At 44.7% G+C, this 24,161-nt stretch overlaps 2 protein-coding genes across 2 annotated transcripts; one reads left to right on the top strand and one right to left on the bottom strand.

Annotated features, from left to right (window-relative positions):
• Positions 1-9,587: 9,587 nt before the first annotated feature.
• LOC134078945 (von Willebrand factor A domain-containing protein 7-like) lies at positions 9,588-22,310 on the bottom strand. The gene is made up of 15 exons (XM_062535113.1): positions 22,230-22,310; positions 21,642-21,941; positions 18,267-18,360; positions 17,837-17,965; positions 16,965-17,151; positions 16,382-16,560; positions 16,001-16,119; positions 15,499-15,615; positions 14,581-14,733; positions 13,965-14,097; positions 12,714-12,866; positions 12,461-12,553; positions 11,670-11,932; positions 10,642-10,938; positions 9,588-10,276 (listed from the first exon to the last, which is right to left on the bottom strand). The coding sequence occupies exons 1-15, from the start codon at positions 22,308-22,310 to the stop codon at positions 9,890-9,892; spliced, it is 2,685 nt and encodes an 894-aa protein (XP_062391097.1). The 3' UTR covers positions 9,588-9,889.
• On the top strand, positions 19,378-20,316 carry LOC134097640 (uncharacterized). The gene is made up of 2 exons (XM_062550913.1): positions 19,378-19,513; positions 19,640-20,316. The coding sequence occupies exons 1-2, from the start codon at positions 19,432-19,434 to the stop codon at positions 20,314-20,316; spliced, it is 759 nt and encodes a 252-aa protein (XP_062406897.1). The 5' UTR covers positions 19,378-19,431.
• Positions 22,311-24,161: the final 1,851 nt, after the last annotated feature.

Here is a 24,161-nt window from a genome sequence, read left to right as displayed (position 1 = left end):
TCTCTCTCTCTCACTCACACGCAAACACACAAATGCACAATCTATGCACCTCACACACACACACACACACATTCTGTTTCTCTCTCTCACACACACACACAGACACACACACACACGTATAGAAAAAAAATACTCATTGAGCCTCATTGGAATCAGCATTTAGAGGGAGCTCCCAGAGTTCATTAGCTCTGATTCCTCCCTCTGTGTGGGGAGATAACAAATAACTCCCCCCAAAGGTCCGCACCATACATTCAGCTTCCTATAATCTGCTGGGCCCCCTCCCTCCACGTCACCTTTGGAGAAAAGACTGTAATGCACAACGAATATCAGAATGAGCAGAGATACAACTTAAACCCAATAACACTAAACTAATACAATGTAACAATCATGTTCAGGGTTTCCCCCAGAAAATTTGTTAGTTAAGGTGGTGTCTGTCCAGGGGAAGGGGGCGTCGCCGTAGCGTCCCCGCCGCATCGCCGCCACTGTCCTACGATGGGGGGGGGGGGGGGGGGGGGGGGGGGGGGGGGGACCGTTGGTTTAACTGCAGCCGAGACCGAGTGACAACGACCGAGTCTTTTAGGAAGCAAGTTGGAGTCGAATCCGAGTCTTAAAGGAGTCAAGGCCGCATCAAGACCAACCAAAGAAAGAGGTTTTCATAATTTACATCACCAAGGATCATATAACAGTTCAATTCCCAAAGGGTAGAGAGGGGATTGTTGGCTACAGGAGCAGTCTAGCACACACTTGTCTAAATAACTTCTTTTCTGATTTACTTTAAGACAAGGAGGTCAGCTGAAGTAGGCCTAAAAATTTAGTAGGCTGTCAGCATTTCATTAATGTTAAAAATGTTGAATTTTGACAGTAATGACAGCAATATACCTGGATTTCACATTCATTGTATCAGATTTAATTGTATCAGCAACCAATTAAACATCATTAACACAATTTAGACAATATTATACCTTAAAAGTGTAAGTTTACAACTCCAATACAGGGCCTTTTGTATCTTTCAAAACATTTGCACTGCTCAGCATAGCACCATAGGATATATTTTAAAGCCAGTCAATATTATAATATTCTATTAAAACCAAGAATATTTGTAATGGTGGATATTTTAGAATATACCATGAAATAAAGATGAAACTGTATGAAAATGTAACATTGCGACTGTATGGTAAAGTTAGTGAATTGTGATTTAGTAGCCTAAAGCTGCAATTCTTTGATTGAAAAGTTTTGAAGAAATCCAAGGCACTCTTCGTCTTCATTAAAAAGCTTTTAATTAAGTTAGAGCTAGTTCATAATTGAACAGTTTGCCTAATTCTTTGATTGAAGCTGTATATTGTGCGTGCCTGTTGCTCATATAGCATAAGAGAGCCGGAACGTTTTTAATGCTTTTTAAAACATAATTAGCGAGATCGTACCGCATTGAACGCTAATATTTTGTCTCTAGCACCCAAATCTGTCATCTGTCATATACAGTTGCATGTTCAGCTCTGAACAAAAACATTCAGGAATTATTTCTACAAAACGGAAACGTGCGTCCCGCCCGGTCGGGATGAATGAAACGGGAGACAAGAGGCTACAGTTTAAAGTTTAAACTAGCCTGTGTAAACCTCACAATTTCAGTATTTTACAACACGTGAATGAATAGCCGTCACAAGTTGTTGTTAGCTGTAGGCTAGATGGCACAAGTGTTTGTCACATTACAAGATGCAGTGGGTTATGCATTCATAGTAGACGAGTGATAAAAAAAAGATTAAGCGCTCAAAAGTGTTGCGCTTTATCTTTTATGCCGCTCATCCCACACATTTGGTAGATTCAACGGAGAACCATTCCTGTGAGAGTCGTCAAATCTAGCTAGGTTTAGGCTATTTGTGTTCGCAGTCACTCTGAGATATGCGTGGCAGTGGCACCTGACCTGATATCAAATACTCATGCTGTATGAGCGCGTCGCCTGAGCGCATAGGCCAACTCGATTTGAAAAAGTTTATTTTTTGTATGCGTTCTACAGAGAAGGGAGATTAGCGGCTACGGTTTGGAATGACAGGGAGAAAACATGACAGAGTAATACGGCGAATATCACTATACATAATATATTTATTAATTTATTTATTTATTGAAGACGCTAGTTAAGGCGGCAGCCCTGTGTTGTTAAGGCGGCCGCCTTAGCAGGAAAGCGCTGCGGGAAACCCTGATGTTATAGCATATATAACGAGGAAGAGGACATATTAGCTTGACTTTATTTATATACTTATGGATTTTAGCTTTTGTATACATACAGTATGTACGAAATGCCTCGCTGTATTTAGTATTCTATAAAAAGTATTCAAGCCTCAAAATACTAATACGTGACTACAGCTTTCAGTATATCTACCACTTCTCAGGTCTTACCACTAAAGTATGCCCACGTCATACCTTCACAGTTGCACACCTTATATAGGCTTAAAGTTCCAGTCTTCGGGATAAGACAGAATGCATAAGAGTGACAAACACTTTCTTACTGCCACTCTAGTATCAGTTTAATGTGGGGCACTGACGAGAGTGACGCAAAAACTTGTTTTTTTTCAAAAATGTTTTTAAAGCTCCTCGGCAGTGCATCCCACTGCTAAGACCTGGGTAATGATCGAGTCTCTTCGCTAGGCACACTTCCTCTCGTTTTCATTCCACTGGCATTTTGTATCCTCTGCTCCTGTAAGACATCCATTCCACCAGAGCTTCTGCTTTATCCGATAAGCCCTCCAGCTCTCTGTCTCTCTCCTTTCTCTTCCTCTCTCTCTCTCTCTCGCTCTCTCCTTCTCCCTCTTGCTCGCTTTCGTGCTTGCTTTCTTTCTTCCTGTCTCTCGGTTTCTACTTTGTCCTTGGAGGCGGAATAAAAAGAATGCTGCCAGTCTTTGCCGAGGTATTTGCTTTCATGTGCGTTATCATTTCATTCTTTTTTTTTACTACTCCCCCACCCCCCTTCTTAAAATCTTAATGAGTCAGCAGAGTTATGTGGTTTACACACTCAAGTCAGTCACTTCCTGGCAAAGAGACGGAAGTAGCAAAGGCAACGATTGAATTAGTGTGGACAGCAGTCAGTTTAGCTGGAGGCAGCTCCTTTCGGTCGGAACATTTGGGTTCCTCAGCCACACAGAGTCAATTCTTCTCTGATGTGTGTGCGTGTGTGTGTGTGCGCGTGCGTGTGTGTGCCTTTGAGAATGGTTTGAAACTAGTTTCTACTTTTCAGAAGTGTAGAGCAAACAGAAATAGTCCAAAAAATAGCTCCAACTCCTTGATCTTCCTTGTTTTTGTCCTCTATCAGAGGAGCGGACGGACTACAAATCTGCACGCGTCCTTCGTTCCGCTGTCGCCTTCCCCTTCCCCTTCCTTCCTGTGTTGTCATCCAATTATTATTCAACCTCTTTGGCCTCTCCTGCTTGTTCCCTCTCCACTCTCATTCTCCATCTCAAAACTTCACAACCTCCCTCCCTCAACACTCTAACCCACCCCCCCCCCCCCACACACACACACACACGTCTTCAACTTTTCCCTTGGTCTTCCAATGCCCTTCCTCCGTCTTTCTTCTTCTCTTGCTCTCCTCTCACCATCTCACTCCCCCCTCCACCACCCCTATACCTCCACCACTCCAACCCCCCACCGTTCCTCTGGTCTCCCCAGTAATCACGACTCACAGATTAGCTCCCCGATGGCCCGCGCCTCAGATCTCGCTCTCATCTCCGATTCTGTGGGAAGGCATGGTGATGGGGATGATGGGGAGAGGAGGTGGTGAAGGCTGGGGTTGGTTGGAGAGGAGGAAAAAGTAGTGACAGAAATGGTAGGAGTGAGGCAGAGGCAGAGAGAGAGAGAGGGAGAGAGAAAGAGGGGGAAGAGAGAGAGAGAGAGAGAATGGCAGCGGCCCCAGGAAGGGGGTCTGGAGACCACGAGAAATGGTGATCATTAAAATGAACTGCGAGTGAGTGGAAGGCGAATAATAAGGCATGCTGGCACAGAGAGAGAGAGAGAGAGAGAGAAAAGAGAGAGGAAAGAGAGAGGAAAGAAGAAGGGGGAAAGTAATGGAGCAGGTATGATAAGAACAAGAGAGAGAGAGAGAGAGAGAGAGAGAGAGAGATGGAGGAGAGAAACAGAACAAACTGCATGGGAGAGAGACAGTGAGAGAGTCAAATGATGACATAGAGGGAGACAGAGATGGAGAAGGAGTGATGCTGTGCTAACAAACAGTCCAATGGATCAAAAATGCCAGTACAGTTTTACAAGTACAGTTTACTACTGAAATACCCAAGCAGCCAGAAAAACACAAATCCAGTGATACAAACCAGGCAACAGCTCAAAATCCCGTATGCAGTCAGAATCAGCCAACATGTAAAAAAAAAACAGTAGCCCAAAAGGGTCAACAACAGAACATTCAAGAAAAACTCATAGCATAACTCATAGCTTCATCACTAGGATTGCTCTAAAATAGAGTGCCAACTAAAGATGCGAAGATTAAATAGGCATAGGAAAAGGCTCAGATGAAAATCATATTTCAGTAATGAGAAGGGTGAGCTAAACATGTGATCTCAACATGTGACAAACACCAAACCAAGACAGAACAGTCACAAAAGCCATTGCAGGAACCCTACCTATGAACGTCTCCTGATGATAATTCTGGAGCGATCAGGATGTCTCTGGTGGAAATCTTTGATTATATCCATGCAGAATGTCTAAAGCTGGACCTAAGGACCGAATCTCTGGGCCATACACCTCCCAGTCGACGTTATCGTAGATCTCGATCTTGGAGGAAGTTAATTGTATAAACTGGGTCAATATCAATAATTCTAGGAGGTGGTTGGGATCTAGTTGCAGAAACCACTGGGCTTTTGATAACTGGTCAAGAGACATGGAAGGTGGGATAGGCATGGCCAGATTAGTTTACAAAATGACTTCCATAACCTTGAAGTGAATTGAGGTCAGTGATCAAAGACTATATCTAGAGGACGGCCAAAAATCCTGAAACCTGGTGGCACACAATGGGAAAAGGGTCCAAAATAACCAAAATGACTCCCTGGGAGGGAGAGGCCTGTAATGAAGTCCATGGAGATGTGGTATGAGGGCCATTTAATTATAGGTATAGGTCATAGGGAAAGACATGGGAGCTTTTGTTTTGGACACACAGCAATGGAACACTTGACATCACAAACTCTAATGTCCTGTCTCAGACGGGATGGTTATTCAGCCACTTGGAATGATTGTGACATGATGGACATAGTCATGTAGTAGGGACTTCAAGAACACCAGGATGTCATCCAAGTAGATGGACCAGTTCAACACATCCCTCAGGATGTCAATGATGAGCACGTGGAAAACAGCTGGGGCATTCGTTAACCCAAACGACAAGTGTGAGGAGGCAGTGATGTGACTGTCTTCTTACTGAAAACTTCACTCAGATCATGGTACTTTGGACAGCTCCAGAGGGCTAAGAGACTTAAGAGTAGGGGTAAGACTCTAGAGAGCAGACAAGAAGCTTGGCCATTTGACGGCAGTTTCTAAGGACCAATTGATGTGGGGACTATCAATGGTGAGACAATCAGGGAAGGCCAAGCACTACTGGGAACTCAATAAGAATAAGGTTAAATGGGATCTTTTCATGATGACTTCTACCAAGGGACGTTATAAGATGGTCAACGGTACCTTAGCCAACCACTTGTCTGGCTCATGGATGACAACATACGTTAGGTTGGTTTGTTAATAAATAGAAGAGTTCTGAACTATTCTTTCCCTGTGATCTTTACTTAGGAAGAGTGTTTTGATGTGACGATATTAGCGGATGTCTTAAATGTAAAAAAAATCCATAAACAGTCATTCATTCATGACGTCAGATTTACGATTAAATTGAAAAATGACGTGACAATTTCCAGTTAAGTTTAGTTAAGGTGAGTGGTTAGTAACTTGTTGAAGTTGGTGGCTGGCTTTGCCAGACATGTTACCCCTGGATTTTAGTATGGAAGGCAAAGGTTAATAAAGGTAAAATATGTCTATCTAAAGTAATACAGGTTCACACTGTAGCTCATTCAGGGAAAGGCAAAATAATGCAGCCCTTTCAGGTTGTCTGCAATAGGCCCTTTTGGCACACAGACGTGTGATGGAATTATGTCAGACATTGTGGTCTTTTTGAACATACTGTACATACAGTATACTCACTGAAGTGTACTTACAGTACAGTATCCCTGTATGTATTTTACATTTACACCAGTTATTTCTAAACAAAAATATGGTCCTCTTTTTTTTTTTTTTTTACACAAGCCACCAGTAATTGCTTATTCGTTTTTGGCAGGGTCCAGGACCTTAGCCCCCAAGGACACTGAAATGGTTGGAGTAATAGCTCATTAAAACAGGTAGCTAAATTAATAAATATGTGTTGCCTGCACTCTCTGAGGGATTCAGCTTGTTTAGTATTCTGGGAGCAACATGCCCAAGGCTTTTTTTCCCAATCGAAAGTGAGAGGAGAGAAAAAGAGAGGGGAGAGTAAAAAAAAAATATAGGAGGAAATAAAAAATGGTGTGCCTTCTTTTGCTCGATGTTAGCCCACAGGTTTGGGCAGGCCACAGAGGAGGTTACCTTGGAGACGTCAGGGGCAAGATTCCAATCAAGACCCCTAGCTAGGGCTCGCTGTCACACCCGTTTTACACAGGAGGGCCAGAGGGCTGGTGTTTGTGTGTGTTTATGTGTGTGTGCTTATATGCATTGATCGTTTCCACTGGAGCCACCTCACACGCCTGACCCAGAGCTGTCACGACACCTGATAGGAATAAACAAGGGAGGTGGCTTAACTTGCACTCAGTGACACACACCAACACAGATCAATATGATGTGGTGGGGCTTCTGTCACTCCATTTCCCTCTCACACATACAGTACACACACACACGCACGCACGCACACAGGACTGAAATACAGTACATGTGCACAACACAAGCACACACTTCACACACACACACACACACACACACACACACACACAGACACACACACAGAGTGAATGAATCATTTTGCACTTACAAGTCTCACCAGGTTTCTCCAGCTGTCCATGGCTCTTGAAGAAAACATAGCACGATCGACTCATACATACATCGCTTTAGGCCAAGTCCCAAGATCAATATGTGACTCCTAGTGACTGTGTCTGACACCATGGATACATGTGCAACAGACACAGAATAACCACAGTTCAAGGTGTGTGTGTGTGTGTGTGAGTGTGTGTGTGTGTGTGTGTGTGTGTGTGTGTGTGTGTGTGTGTGTGTGTGTGTGTGTGTGTGTAAAGGAGAGAGAACACTGAATATGAGGCTACAATAGGGCTTATTTGCAAACACACCATTGTCATATTGTTGACATGACCACAGCACAGTAGCCTAATAGCTTAATCTCTCCCATATGTGTTGGGGTGATCTGGTTAATCTAAGCTCACAGATAAGAGGACAATATAGTATTACTAATACTAATACGATAATAGCGGCAATGAACTTGGCTGAAAGTTTGGCCTATTTATCCTATCTAACCACAAGTCTCTCCTGCAATGGCTCAGTTCCCGCCTTCCCTTCCAGTACTCTACGGCTCTTTCCTGTTGTTAGAACAGCCATGTATTACACAACATAATACGCCTGACCATCACATCACGTTTTGTAAAAAAAACACAGTGATAATACTGGCGCTGTCACACTTCACAGTTGACAGCTGCATTAAATAGGCCTATCTATGCATTGGCTATGTCAACAATATGGGCGCTGAGAACATTATTACCTGATAATTATGTAGACCCTGTTGATACAGTATGTCAACAAAACAAATGCAAATGCAAATGTAGTCTGACAGCTTTTTTTATAGACGAGTGGGAGACTGGTCTTATGAGTGTGACTTATGGGAGACATCAGTGATTACAGGATACAGTTTAAAAATACTGCTGTGGGAACAGACAATAGGCCACGAGTTAAGATCCCAGTGATGTGGCTGAAGCTTGAGACTCCCCACAGAGTGGCTGTTTACACTCTGGGCTCTGGATGACAATAAAAGGGAAAGATGATCCACTATTGTGACGAGGGCTGACAAGCCATCAACGGCGTCATGAATTTTTAAAGAGCGAAACTGACACATTGGAGCCCCGGCAGGGCGACATTGCAAACTCGGGGACGGAAAAACATCATCCTCTCCCATGCCGATGGCGGATCAATTATTCTCTGAAATTTTGACGATGTGCGAGAAAATGGTGTCTGACGGGGATGAGTGCAGAGAAAATCGATAGGCCGTGTCAACGCTCCCCCCTCCAAATCGGCAGCCAATCAGTTTAAGCATTAGGTTGTTAGCTGAGCAGGTTAAGAGAGTGGGTGAGGATTCCGCATGCCTGGCAGATGGTCAAAAAGATTTTTTTGCCATTTCTGGCCGTTTTCCATATCAGAAGTGAGCAAGGTAAGAGCATTCCGAGCCATCAGTGTCTATTTGAGGGAAATGTTTATTGACATTCATGGTTTTATATGTCTTTACTGTCCAAAAGAAAAGTGCTTATAGACTTTTAAGCAATGATGCTACATCATTTCCACGGTATGTTTTTGGCATTTTCTGAGTATTGTGATCTTCTCCAAGCCCTGAAAAGACATCAGTTCAATTCACTTTTCCTGAGATTGAGTAGCATTGCTCTAACAGAAAAAAACTACCTTTCAGGTCATTTGTAGAACACCACCGCAGAAAACGAGTTGTGTACTCCAACACAACACAATGACAATGGCAGACTCAGCTCCTCCTTGCCTTATGAAAGCACTATCTTACCCATTGACAAGCAGACACAAATCCCTGTAGGTTTCAAACGACACCACTGACACTTTTCTGTACTGTAGAGGAATAAAAAAGGGCGGACATTTCGCTCTCCAAATGAAGAGACCCAAGTGTCTCCCCATAGTCACAGTTTTGGCCCTCTCCTGTCTAATTTGGGCACTTATAAGATCACCCCCACTAATGTATTGGTTTCTTGGTAGGAAAAGAAGGTTGAAGGCCCAAGAGTCGCATTACTGAGATTTCAAACACTGTAGGTGGTGGTTCGGTGGAGAACTGAAGAATTGCATCATTGTTTGTAGTCCGGGAAAAAGGGCATAGAAGCCTTCTCTAGTCACCAAATTGCCATTTTTCCAAGCCTTCCCCAGAGCCTGAAGCTCAAAGAGTCCAGTTTAGCTACAGAAGGTGACAGTAGAATACATTTTCTTCTGAATGGATGTGTGCCAGTGCCACACAGTGGGTAGCTGGGTAACATTAACTGGGGTCACGGCCAGACAAGGACAACGGGAGAGTCTTTGATAGGATAGAATCCCTTTCTGATGGCTAACCGCTAACAAGGCCCTTTGGAGCCCCCTCCACACGCTCACTAGCACACATTACCCTCAAAGAGTTCAGTGACGTGAAGTGAATTCACTGATGTGCTCAACCACGTGGTGTTATCTGTATCTCATTTCCTGCCAGATGAAAGGGGGGAAATGTCCATGTATTATTTAATCACAGGAGAGGCTCCTCTCCCATCCGCCTGTCAGGTGTTTTGAAAGCATAACTACAAATGAAAGGGAAAAGGAAGACCGGCTCAGTGATGACATAATTACTGTTTAATGGAGACCCAATATTTTACATTTATAAGAACTAGTTTGGTACAAAATTAGTAACATCAAAATATACTGATGCGGATAAGATATTTCCACTTATTTAAGATATTTACATCATGCCACTTTAGTGCTGTTTCAAACTGAGCTGCCCAAATCAAAATACAATCAGATAATATCAGATAATATGGCACCGAATGTTCTTTTCATTCAAGTCATCTCCGTAACAAATACAAAAAACATGTGCTGTAGTATCAAACAGACCGTGCTCTGCGTGCCCCTGTTGTTAACTGTATAAAGTCCTAGTCGCGGTGAGACTCACCATGCTGACCCAGAGAGGTAGCAGAGAGAGGCTGAGTGCGCGTCCTCCGCCGTCCGACGAGATGAAGCAGGTGCCCACGTTGCCTACGGCGTCGGCCACCACCAGCACCACCTCCCCGAAGCAGCAGGTGGTGGCGAAGGAGACCAGCGTGACGTTGAAGCCCGCGGCGCCCAGAGTGGTGGTGGCGTTGAGGGTGCCCCTGGCGTCGCGCACGGACACGCGCTCCACCCCGGAGCCGCCGGCGCCGTCGCTCACGGTGGCCGTGAACTCCCACGTCCGCAGGCTGCAGTTGCCCGTGCAGTTGGCGTTCACGCTGACCGTCTCGCACGTCGGGGCAGTGATGTCCGTCACCTTGGAAAACGGGAAGGTCACATTAGACGAATGAAGTAGCAGCAGTAACTATGAATGGAGTGAAGTACCAGTCAAAAGGAGCTACATGTATATGTATATAGAGTTAGTGAGCAGCTGAAAGTGATATTAGAAAAGTATTTAAAGCCAGTGCATTACAGACGTACACTTTAACAACTTTTAGTGCAAATACCACAGCATGCTAATTTATGGTTATTGTTGTGTTAGTGTTAGTTAGTGAACTAGCATACATAGGACATACCTTCATTTAATAATCCCACTGCACACACAGGATCATAGATAGAATGTGAATAGGGATGGGCCTGTAACACAACTCTTAAATGATCTCTGACCACACATATATTTACCTCAGCAGTAACGGTCAAGCGCACAAGCACGTAGTTGAAGTCGGTGCCACCCGGCGAGTCCGCCTCAATGACGACGACAACACCGGTGCCTGAGGCGGTGTCCGAGGGGGCCGAGAGGGTGCCGCTGCCCTCGGCGATGCCCCCTGACCCCACCGTGAGGTTGCTGGGGAAGGACGTGGCAAAGCCGCGGTCGTTGGACTGTCGAACGGCGACCGTCCCGCCAGCGCTGTTAGCCGCTGTCACATTGAATGGAACACTGAAGTCTGTTCCAGGTCTCCATTCACCTTCATCTTGAGCCTTTGATTAAGGATTAAATGATTTGATTCAATGTGTATGGATACATGCAAAGACTGGTTAAATGTGTACAGCATGAATGACAAAAGGATTGCAATAAAGTAATAATAATAATAAATGGATGGGAGGGGGGGTATAACAGCTGTGTGAACATCCTCTGTGTTTGTCATTATTTGAATTCAATCACGGTAATGAATATTAAACAGAACTGAGCTGACTTAGATTTAGACTTAGTGAGAAATGGAAAGAAACAGAGGCCCTTGGGCAATTGCACAGTCATGACACTCTAATGAATATGGATTTTGCTCTCGTCTCAAATGGCAGTAGTCATACTAAGCCAATGTTGGTGTTGCTTCTGTTTACCATGGGTAAAGTAAACAGTGTTAACAATATGTGTATGTAAGTTATATTCAGGAAGTTACACTACATTTCATCCCTTTCCACAGGTGTATAAAATCAAGCACCTAGATTATGAATGCAGACTGCATGGTGCTTGATTATCCCACCTGTAGAGAGGGACCTGATGAAACCCATGAATAGGATGTATCTCTTAATTGTATTTATTTATTTATTTTCCATACACACTTTAAGGTTCACTCTGAATAAAATGTGAGCAAAAAGTCAGTGTGCGGTAGAGTGATTCTTTTTTTTTTTTTACACTTTAAGGTAACTTCAAGGTTTAGTGCTACACATAATAACCACTGGGTATTCCTCCATCACCCTCTCCATCTTACTGTGACAGCCACGGTGGAGGTCAGGAGCTGGGTGGAGGACTGCCTCTGGAAGACCTGGTTGGAGGCCGAGCTGTTTCGCCCTCTGAGCTGCAGGAAGAAGCGTCCCGCTGGAAGGCCGCGCATGGTCACCAGGTAGTCGCCGGTCGCCATTTGCTGCAGAGTGCCCTGCACCGCACCGCTGCCTGACACCTGTGTTGCCGTCACTTCAGTCACACTCACAGCAGAGCCCCCAGTTACAGATACTGACAGAGACACATCACCAGCTAGAGAGAGAATAAGAGAGAGAGAGAGGGAGAGAGAAGGGAGAGAGAGAGAGAGAGAGAGAGTGAAGGGAGAGAAAGAGAGAGAGAAGGGAGGGAGGGAGAGTCAGATGATTTAAGCTTGACTATTTTTTCCCATTGTTGTTTATTGGTAAATACAAGATTTTGTTTCACCATTTTCCATATTCTTTACTTATCAGTTGAATATTTTGACAGTGCTAATTTCTTGATGAATTTAATTTTCCCCCCCTAGAAGTTTAAGAAGTTAGAAAAACTTTTAAAACACACTCTTAGAGATTTTAATATAAAACAGATGCTGGCAGCTTAAAAGAGAGACTGTTTGTTTGAAGGCATAAATAATTTCAAGGAGCAGTCGAGACCGCAAAAAGATTGTAATAAATTGGTAATAAATCTTGTATTCCATTTGTTTTCCACTTGTATTACACTCCAGACTGTATTCCACCGTAACAACTCAGGCTGTTCTGAGCAGGACAGTGAGTTATTGTGTGGAGAAACCATCAATATTCCTACCGGCTTGTGGCCTGCTATCCAGAACTGTGAATCCAGGTTGAGGATCTTGGACGACTTCCACAAACTCAAAGAAGAAATCTATTGAACTCTCACCTGAGGCAGAAAAACAAAACGAAACATAACAAAAACGACAACAACAACAACAAATAAAACACAGAAAAGTTATAATTGAGGCACACAACTCTGAGCTCTTGAGCTGTTTGCACACTAAATCAGTAATCTATAGCGGTTCGTATTTGAATTTGTAATTCACCAATAGCTTTGAGTGTGTACGGCAGGGAGGAGAGGACGCTGATCTGCCACTGGCCGGTCTGAAGTGGGGAGCTGAGTCTGGTGATGCGGAGGTTGCCCACGTTCTGGACGATGCCTAAACGTCCACTGGACTCCTGACTCCTCTGTGTTGCACCTGGACGGACAAATCGTGACCTCTTATCAGACACAAGGAAACTGGACATAAGTACACACACACACACACACACACACACACACACACACACACACACACACACACACACACACACACACACACACACACACACACACACACGTGTGTAGAGAAAATGTGTAGAGAGAGAAATAGAAACAGAGAGAGAGGGAGAAAAACAGAGAGAGGGAGAGAGATAGAGAATGATGAACTGAACAACAGAGAGGGTCAAGGTTGTGCTACCATGTTGAATATGAGCATTCTAACTGCACACCGTATAACTAGTTGCTCTATACCAAATATCGCTGTGTGAACTATGGGCCCTCTTACCATATATGGAAATCCCTCTCTGTTCTGACACATTACTAGACTTATCAGGAATTCATTGCATGGATTATTCTGCATGCCCGTCAATCAGTCTGACACACACCCACCCACCCACACACACACACCCCATAGCCCATGGTATTGACAGGGGAGGGAAGGGCTTTAGATGGAGTGAGCTAATGGCCGTGTACTCTTACTTCATGAATATTTCACAATACTTAATGACTGGAGCTTAATTACTCACTCATACTTAATCACACACTGAGGCTGTAATTGTGACATAAAAGAGTACGCTATTTTTAACATCCTGCGTGAGGTCTGAGTCAAAGTTCATTTTAATGGGCCAGTAGAAATAATAATCAATCGCACCATGTACTGATTGTATATGTATTCTCCTGTATATGCGATTAATCACCTGACAGAATATACAAAGCCTAGGTCAAAGGATTGATGCTGAGGGAGTACACCCATACCGATGACAAATCTCTACGTAGCATTCCTCGAAGCGCGTAGGATAAAAGTGTCCGCTAAATGTCTGTTTTTCATGCAGATTTGAAGACTTGTTTAGACTCAGAGCTCATAGTTGGCAAAAAGCTAATTATCCTACAGCATAGTTGGATAGAAAGATAGAAGTCTGTTGGCACATAATGCACCTGTGAATATTTGTGTATATTTTTATATTTTTGAATATTTTGTTTGAGACAGCAATCTGCTTTAGTTTTGTTAAGAGAGTTTTCTTCTTCATGTGATCACCTGAAGCACTGGTGATGGTGAACGTCGGGGAGTCTCCAGTGATGTAAACAAGCAGCGTCCGCACTGACGAGTCCACGGTGAAGGAAAACGTCTCGGAGGCCCCCGGGTCTCTGACCACCTGGATCAGCGTTGCCTGGGAGCACAGAACAGTTGAGCTTAGACAAAGATGACTACTGATTTGAGTTTAGCTTCAGTGTAGAGTACTGTAGTTTAGTGTAGCTACTAGCATGTGTTTGAAGACCTCCAAGTCAATGCTTGAAACTCTTCAAAAACATTTTCTATAAATCTAACAGATTTGAATTCTCCCACTAATGATAGCAGTGACACTAATTTTAACTAGCTAGGAGTTTACCTTAAAACCTTAACTCTATATCCTCAACAACAACCCTTCCCTTTTAGCCTACCATAAAAGAGGATATGTATATTTTAAGTTTGAACATTAAAAAATGGGCAAGAAAAAACAAAATGCAACGAATCCACCATTTTGAAAACAGATAGCTATACTATAGTTAGCATGCTAAGCAGCCAGCGCCGGTCCAGGCAGTTTCCGTTGCAATACCACTTTGTAGCACATGGGGCACTGTATCAAATGAAGCGCGAGCGCAGGCGTGCGTACCAGAGTTGGGCTGAGAGCGTCGGTGACGAGGCTGAGAGCTTGAGGAAGCTGCTGCTGTGTGACCTCCACCGCCTGCCCCCCGGAGAGCCGCGCCAGCACCCGGTACAGGTCACCCGTCTCCGCACTGCTCAGGTCCGTCAACAGGAAGTTCACCTGCACATACAGGAAATAATACAGAGAGAGAGAGGGAGGGAGAGAGAGAGAGGGAGAGAAAGAGAGAGAGAGAGACAGAGACAGAGAGAGAAAGAGAGAGAAGAGTTTGGATTGATATATGTGACCCTGCAAAGCGAAACCAGTCGCTTTGGTAAAATCTGGTAAAAAAATTAAGTTATTGTACTCACATGAACGGTCATAAACTAAGCTTTTACGTATTTCGAAGGTATTACAGAAACTATCGTTAAGATAACCGCATCCAACGTTGAAATGGTTCTCCCGTCACGATATGCCAGAAGAGGAGAAATCAACTTTTTAAGCGGCATGGACAACGGGAATGACTGCTAATGTGTTGAATCTTCACCGGGTCAAACAGGGTTGAACAGTCAAAACGTATGTTTTTCCGTGAAATTAGTTCACGATATGAAACTGTAGACTGTATACTGTCGAATTATGTGAAAATGTGAAATTCAACATGTTAACCCGGACGTTTGTTTAGCGACTGATTTTGCTGTGCAGGGTCACATATACAGTATATTTATACAACAGATAGTTCCGGTCTTTGATTAAATGTCAGCTGAGGGTTGTTTAAAGGCACTCAGCTTCGCTCGCTCGCTTCGTGCCTAACAACACCCCTCAGCTGTACTATATTCACAATACAGAACGTCCTCTCGGGGCTTATTGCTTAAATATATACACACTTTATGTAACTGACAGGACGGCCATGTTACGATGTTATGTTGTCAGTTAGTTATGTGAGCTCACCACAGACTTGGTGTTCTCAATAAGGGCAGTCACAGTACTCTCCAGATGGGAGTCTCCAGGTGGACCATCGGTGAAGACAAAGATCTCAGATCTATCTGGGACTCCAGCAAGGGCTTGCTGAAAGACAAAGACAGAATGATTTAATTAAGGTTCTTGTTCTAGATCTTGTTACATTGTTTTATATATATATATATAATATATATATATATTATATAAACATACATATTTTGTATATATGTACTGTACATACACAAACTGTATATGGGGAATGGGATTTTCTACCATCACTCTAAACAGTCTTTCATGGTACACACTGACCAATGGACCAAACAGCCTCTAACACAATAACCAACCAGCCTATGACATTGTAACCCAGACGCCAGGGTAAGGTTACCATCACTCTAAACAGTCTTTCATGGTACACACTGACCAATGAACCAAACAGCCTCTAACACAATACCCAGCCTATGACATTGTAACCCAGACGCCAGGGTAAGGTTACCAGAAGTGCAGAGAGGCTTTGTCTGGGCTCAGAGCTGTTGCCTGCTCCACTGACAGACAGCGTGTTGATCTGAGATAGGAACACGTCAGAGTCCGTCGTCCTCATCAGCGGGCCAACACCTGAGAAGGGGGAACACCAGAGACACAAACATTTCAAACTGACACACCTGAGATCAAATAACATTTACACACACATGTGTGATCTTCTAAAGAGTGTTAGCAAGGTGGTATAATGTACCAAACACCCAGAGACTTGTCCTAGATGCCAATCTGCCAAGTCAGGCGTGAGGTGTTTAAAGTATTTGATAAACAGCCAACATGACATGGCGGTATGTGTCTATTAGCATAACTTAGTGTGCTTGTTAGCGTATCGGTATCTCACTCGTTCCATTGAAGGGGACAAGAATGTAGACGGACGGCTTGTTGGACTCGCTGCTGGCGATGGTGGCGGCTAGGCTCCTCAGCTCGGTGACGACGCCGGCCATGCTCGCCGTGGTGTCCACCACGAAGCAGAGAACCAGCGAGGAAGAGGACGACGTCGATCGAGAGACGCCCATTAAACTGGAAAAAAAGGAAAAGAGTGAAAAGTGAGAACATGAACGTCAATCTGTCTATTCATCGCTTTCTTTTCATTTTGTTCACAAAGTATTATCTTCTTCGGTTTCCATCAACGTAATTCACAAATGATTAACTGAAGAACCATGATAAGATATGAGACCGATTATATAGCCTAGAACAATACTGGTTCAGAGATCTGAAATGGCTAATGTCACTAGAAACTAAGTAGAGTGTACCATGAGTGCATAAGGTCACTATCCCTACATGATTCAACCCTTACTGTATGTGTTGATATCACACACTCTACCTCCTCTTGAACACGGTCTAAAACGGCTGGATTATCCCCCCCCCCCCCCCCCCTCTCTACATAGTCAGCCCTGAGCGAGTTTGACCCCGGCGTGACCCACCGCAGGAAGTCCTCGTCCCCCACCGCTCCTCTGACGTCCTGCAGCAGCTGGACGGTGGCGGCGACGGCCGCCCGGGCGGCGTCGGCGTGCAGGCTGCCGTGGGCCGCGTCCACGCCGTCTTTGTTGATGCCCCCCCGCGGCTCCGTCAGGCTCGTCAGGTCCACAGACCCCCCGTGGCTGCACTTCCCTGCGGGAGTGGACGGGAAAAGGAAAAAAAAAAGATGGATGGACGACGGAGGGGAGAAGAAGAAGGGGAAAAAAAGGAGAGAGGAGGATAAGGCTGAGATAGAGAGGCGGCCATTTGTCCCCCAAAGGCCTGACCCTTTTCATAACCGCCGAGTGGACACGTGTAGCGCCGCCGCAGCCAGAGAAAGTCCAGAGCGGACATTTGTTATCCTCTGCAGTGTATGGTCAGCCACTAAACGTCTTGTTGGAGATAAAGAGTCGGACCTCAGGAAATAGAGCTCTGCAGAGCCGTTATGGATGATTTGAACAAGAGTGGACTGTGGATTTGTTTTCCCCTTGGTGTGTGTCTGTGTGTGTTTGCACACGGCGCGCATGTTTGTGTTGTGTGTCTGTCGCATTTGTAGAACATTAGAAATTGTGGTTGCAAAGGACATATGAAACGCCTTGCCCTCAACCGTACACCGTGTTTGTGTGTGTGTGTGTGTGTGTGTGTGTGTGTGTGTGTGTGTGTGTGTGTCTGTGTGTGTCTGTGTGTGTGTGTGTTTGTGTGTGTGTTTGTGTTTGTGTGTGTGTGTGTGTGTGTGTGTGTGGTTGGGTTCTTCCAAAAACAAAAACAAAAAAACACAAATAGGAGCCATCTTTATCTGGCCCCACAGAAGTCCAGAGTGTGTGTGGGCCTACTGTACCGTCAGGTTTGGAGAAGGAGGTCAGGCTGAAGTACCCTGAGGTCAGCTGCTGCTCTGCAATGATGCTCTCCAGGACGTTGTTGTCACAGTCGTCGCCCACACAGTTTCTGCACGTTGGTGTATTAACGTCTGGTTAAAAAATACATCCAACAACAACAACAAAAAACATATTACCGCCTGGTCACAAAAAAAAATACTGTACAATCAACAACAACAACGTTTTACTGCCTGATTAAAAAAAAAAAAAAAAAACCCTACAAATGAAATAAACAAAAACAAAAACAGTAAACAAATGACAACCCCTTCTCCAGTCCACGCTCACTGTACTCTGGTGTTGCATCCGATTGCATCACTCCTGATCCGTGTTCCACTGTACTGTGCGTGCTAGCCGAGTCCTACCTGTTTCGCTCTTGATCTCTATCTACAGTACCTGCGATGTTATCAAAGGCGAGGTCTGCTCTGATAAGAGTGGAGAAGGCATCCCTGTTCCCCAGTTCAATCCAGTTGCTGTGACTGTAGAAGTCCTGAAATGCCATTACACACAGAAACAGAGAGGCATGACCTGTTTTAAAGACACAGCACAGAACCAGCCAAGCAACTGAATAATGTAACCAAAGTGCATGAATAACACATGTATGTGGTACATAATGTGTTAAGAAAACCTGTTGCTGCATATGATATGACAATCAACTAGAATAACTGAATTATTTGTTTGCTTGTATGGATGTATCTTAGTTTACTAGAGAATGACAAATAGAGAAATAAAGGACAAATAGAGAAATAAAGAGTGATGGAATGAGAAAGAGAAAAAAAGAATACATGTAGCTTGAGAGATTCATGCTACCCTAATCTCTCCTCTGCTGAAGTGTCTATGTGTAAGTAGCACATCGGCAATGAGTGTTTTCATCTACTGTATTTCAGTTTTTCATTTGAGGCCTTGAACTTGTGTTGGTGAGGGTGGGGCGACAAACATATTTATCTAGCCATCTATCTATTTTTCTTTAGATGTACTTGTACCACACACAATCAATGAGTTTTATACAAAAGCAAAAAAAGAGAAAGAAAGAAAGAAAGAAAGAAAAAAGGAAAGAAAGAAAGGCGATGAAGCTCATGTGAATGTTGTATAGGGTGGTGCCATTTTTGACAAGCATTTATCCATTCTTAGAATTCGCTTTCTAAACTTTAAATAGCCCAATAATAATAACTAATTTTCTGCTCAAAAATAAATGTTGTTCATAGCTAAGGCTACATTTCAAAACACAAATATATACACTAACTTTATTATGGTGAACCTGATTAAAAACTGCCTAGGCTAAGCTACATTTCCAGCACCATTTTAGCATCACTTTTAGCAAAGATTCTAGAACAGCGCTCTGTTCTAGAATCTTTGCTTTTAGGCTACTTGCTTACTTTCAATTTTTGCATTCACTTTGTTGCCATGGTGATATTCTAGAACTCTAAGAATTCTAAGAATTAAGAATTCTGGGCAAAGTAGAATTTTCGTGAGAAATCAGACACAACTCTTGATAGAGAGACAGAGAGACACACAGATATTCTTCTCCCAGACCTTTTACTTTTACACAAAATAACAAAACATGGAATACCGGTATGCTGATTATGATGATCGCTACATCTTGAAACTTTGTTTCCACGTACCATCCAACCCTGATCATCAAGGTATGATTCAAACAAATATTTTTGACTTGAAGCTTTCTAACTACAGTATATTAGTTGTAGTAAAAATGTATTAAGACCACCTTAAGCTTCTTAAGTTGATTCCCATTTCTATACTCCATACTGTAGGTACCAGCTCATCAACTGGCCTGAGACAGGAGGTCTATGCTGTGGTGACCAATATGAGACCAGATGAACCTTTGAGTTTGGACACGCTGCACTGCATTGCAAATAGAATCCCAGCATTCCACCAGAGGCTCAGAGGTGCTCATGTTTATGTGCCTCCAGCTGACCGCCCGAGCCTAAACATCCTGTGGGCCCCCTACCAGCCATCCCCAGGTAACCATCCGGTCAAAGAGGCCTGGAAAGCCTACACAGGCTCAAGTTGCCCTGTCTTCAAACCGAACTCACAGGCCACAGCCTACCGGCCACAGATTATTATGCAAAAACAAAGGCCTCAGATGATGCCCCCTGCCGCCCTCCAAGTACCATGGCACGCCGAAGAGCTGGGGGAGAGAAATGACGATTTGGGCCCCACTACTCGGTACAGTGTCCAGGTGTCGGTGTATGGACAGAAGTTCTACGAAGTGTTTACTCCAATCCAACACTCTGGCAGAGAGGATATCCCGGGGCTGTGGCGGTTTTCAGTTTATGACTGGGACCACACACTCTACTTCTCAGTGGTTGTTCAAGTCACGGAGGAGAGAGACATGCCAAAGAAGCCTTCGACCAGAAAAAGAAAGGCTGATGACAATGGGCAGGACTATGACCAGTGTCCTTGTAGGAAAAGGGCCAACAGACATTAAAATGTTTTATTTAACTTCATTCCATGTTCTTGTTCCTTGTTCTTGCTTTAGCACATAAAAAGGTAAATTAAACAAAAAACGTGTATATGAAATGTGCACAGTTGATCTGCTGATCAGGTCCATATGTCTGTAAATTATGTGCTCTAGGCCATAACATGCTAAAGCATACAAGCAGAAGATGAATGGATGAATGGACAGACAGACATTTAGTCAAAAACAACACTGGTTGACACATGGGCCATAAAAGTGAGTGAAAATGAACACCTGCTATGGGTCCACACTCTGGAACACTGAACACCATCATACCCAACTACACCTGACCCATCACAACGCTGAACACCATCATAGCCAACTACACCTGACCTATCACAACGCTGAACACCATCATAGCCAACTACACCTGACCTATCACAACGCTGAACACCATTATAGCCAACTACACCTGACCTATCAAAACGCTGACCACCATCATAGCCAACTACACCTGACCATCACACACATTTAGATTCTGATATGGGGGACGATATGAGAAGCTTATTTGTCACGGCTATAGAAAGACTGGATGCACCGCATAGCGGTACACAATATGACCGCCGCTTAGTTCTGCACATTCTTTCCACAAAAAAAAATTGACGCTTGTCAGCTTTTCCTGTAACTATATGCATATCTCCTACTCTTGCAGCTCATGTGCAAATGAGTGTGTGCATGTTTGTTTGCTTTTGTGTATAAGACTGTGTATGTGTCTGTGTGTGTGTGTTTGTCTGTGCGTGTATCTATGTGTGTGTGTGCATACTTGTGTGTGTGTGTGTGTCTGTGCGTGTGAATCTGTGGATGTGTGTGTGCGTACGTGTGTGTGTGTGTCAGTGTGACGGTATCCTTAACCAGCAACCCTTCGCTCAATAGCACCATATGCAGGCTGATGGGTGTACAGTCACTAAATGTACACATAAATACACTTATTTCATAGCTGTGCTAGCGGCGGTCATAATTATCCATCAATGATTAAAGTATCATCAGCTTCTAAGCAGGAGGAAAGGATACATCATGAGTAAAATAATACATAATGCATCTTATCTCATATGTATATTCAAAACAGATATGGATTAGGATAATACATACTTAACACATGCTGCATTATGGATTACTGATGTAAATATTTCAAATGAGCGGCAAAAAGGTGCCAAAAGTAATGACCATTAGATACTATGACTGCCAATGTTGACATTCAGCAAATGATTCAGATTGTTCCAATACAGCAGATTAGATCGATTCCACACTAGAGTGGATCGTTTCTGTTCTCTAATTATAAGCCAGGGTGGTCTCACCTGGAGAGTGTGCATGATCTCCCCTATGGCCCGCTGAGCCGCCTTGAGGCTTCCCTGCTTTATGTTGGCCTTGGCGGCCGCAAGGCCCCGGGTGATGAGGCGGCGGCCGCGCACAAAGCTCTCGTCGTCAAAGTGATACTCCTCGTCGAAGACGTGCCGGAGGTCGACGAAGGCATTCCGGAGACTTATGACTCCGATGGCCGTCTGGAACGCCTTCACAGAGTCGGTGAAGAGGCAAGCCTCCGACAGGCTTTGCACTGACAGAGAACCTTCCTGCCTCCCTACTCCCCTCTCCAGCACCTAATTTGTAAACACATCCGTCGGGGGGGGGGGGTTACATAAACAACACGAGGGGACGACGGATGGGTTTCAACAGACTCGTCCAAAGAGCGACAGCTCTTCACCCAACCCCCCCTCCACCCCCCTCTGCCCCTGTTCATGGTGCTGCAAGCCCCCCCCCCCCCCCCCTCTGCCCCTGTTCATGGTGCTGCAAGCTAACAATAACAAGCAAGTGGCGCTAGAGCTGAGAGAGAGAGAGAGAGAGAGAGAGAGAGAGAGAAACGGTCATTATCGAAGCGGCGCCCGAACTGTGGCGCCAGGGCGTCCGCCGGTGATGGAGCGGCGACTCACCACACTACACCATCGCGCTCCACAGGCACGCTGTCGCATTCCGGCACATTCCGCACATACATATTACGTTATGGTGGAGGGGGGGGGGGTCTGGAGTCAAGCGTGCCTATTTAAATCAAGCCATTCATCTCACAGATGTATCGCACAACAACTCCAGCATCACAGCATAGAAATAAGGTCACGACAATGGAGGGAGGGAGACAGGGAGGGCTGTGGAGGGGGAGGGGGAGAGGGGGGGGACGGGGACTTGGTGATACTCTGTGCCCAGAATATGGAGCAGGTCCAGGCCTAGATGAGAACTCACGTCGGGAGGCCACGAGACTGAGCAGCATCTGGGTGCAGCTGGAGTCCTGCCAGCCCCCAGGAGGAAACGGGCAAATCTCATTTTCCATCCCAGAAATCTGCTTCCAGCGGAGTAGCGAGATGGAAAAAGAAAAAAGCTCCAAAAGCGTGATTTATTTATGAACGCCGGGTGACATTGATGGCCCAAATGTGACGTACTATGAGAAGCCATATTTTGAGCAAAGCGCCGGCCTCTTCTGACAGTTATGTTTTTTTTTTGTGCCGTCTGTGTGTGTGTGTGTGTGTGTGTGTGTGTAAGGGTGAGTGGCTGAGGAGGAATAAAGTAAGTCCTGATTCTGCCACAGCTCAAACTTTCGCTAGTTAGTTTTCAGTCGTGCACCGAGCCCAGATGTCCTGGATTTAATTGGTGCTTTCCTCCAAAACTGGGGTAAAAAAAAAAAAAAAAGATCTTTGCACCGTCTGTCAGAAATCGTGAAAAGCTCATCTGCTTTGTTTGCGGCACACATAAGCAGAAGGTGAAGCCAAAGCTGTAATGAAGTGGCACTGGAAAAGAACCCGACAAATTCAATTCCGGGGAAGCCATTTTCACGTCAGATTAAAAAGAAAGACAGAGATACTAATAGCACTGTTTGTCGACTCCAAAAGAGCTGTGTGGTTATAACGGGTCCTTTTACTCTAACACACCTCCCTTTATATCGCCTGAAAGTTTCTCAACTGAGGTAATAAAAGTCCCGAGTCCAGAGAAAAACCCCAAGAGACGGGCAGAGAACTTACACTTTGAGAAAAGAGACGCACGCCTGAAGGACAAGTTTCTCCACCAGCCTTGGCTAGTAATGAGAAAAGCCCTAATTGCCTTTCGATTCGCTCAGGTCAGGCAGTAATCGAGACAGTGGTGGTGGTGGTGGTGGTGGGATTGCCCACTAAGGCAGACAGGGGGCTCTCTCGAGCATTTCTCTCTCTGGATGACTTGGATGGACAGTCCACCTCAGGACTCAACAAAACACTCCAACAATCAGGGCTGAGGAGCCTGGGCTGTGTGGACCTGCACCGTAAACGTTGACGAGAGGTGATTATTATTATTATTTCTTCCTCTCGTTCTCCCATCCGCCCTCTCGAGGTCACCCGAGGGGAAAAGCAGGAAAAAAGTGCTTCCTCTCTCCCTGGGAGCTGAGCTGTTCTGTGATGTGAACACGTATCCCTTTTTATACCCCTGCTTGCCGGAGGAGAAAAAGAAACAACCCTGGCTCGTTTACGGCTCCTTTTTTTAAAATATGGAAATGGTTTTGGGAGGCTCGTCTTATGATTTAAGTGACTGTAATGCTTTGGTGCCTTTATGGCCTCGCAGGCAGCAGTGACAAAAGGTGGCGGGCGGGCAGGGGGTAGGGCTCATCCTCTTAGCGACAGAAAGCTGAACGGGCTGCCCTGCCGAAACAATCACATCACGCACAGCGGGAGCGCACAACAAGAAAAAAGGGGGGCCTCCGTAAACTCACACGGCGCTCTGAAATAGGCTGCCGTGCCAACGGTTTTTACAGTTTATTGTCTGGTCCTACACCGTTTGTAAGAGGGGCCAATTATTGAGTCTTG

Source organism: Sardina pilchardus, chromosome 1 (assembly GCF_963854185.1).
Source record: "Sardina pilchardus chromosome 1, fSarPil1.1, whole genome shotgun sequence".
NCBI lineage: Eukaryota > Metazoa > Chordata > Actinopteri > Clupeiformes > Clupeidae > Sardina > Sardina pilchardus.
Note: the sequence above shows the minus strand (reverse complement) of the source record. Positions and strands in the feature narration are given on the sequence as shown.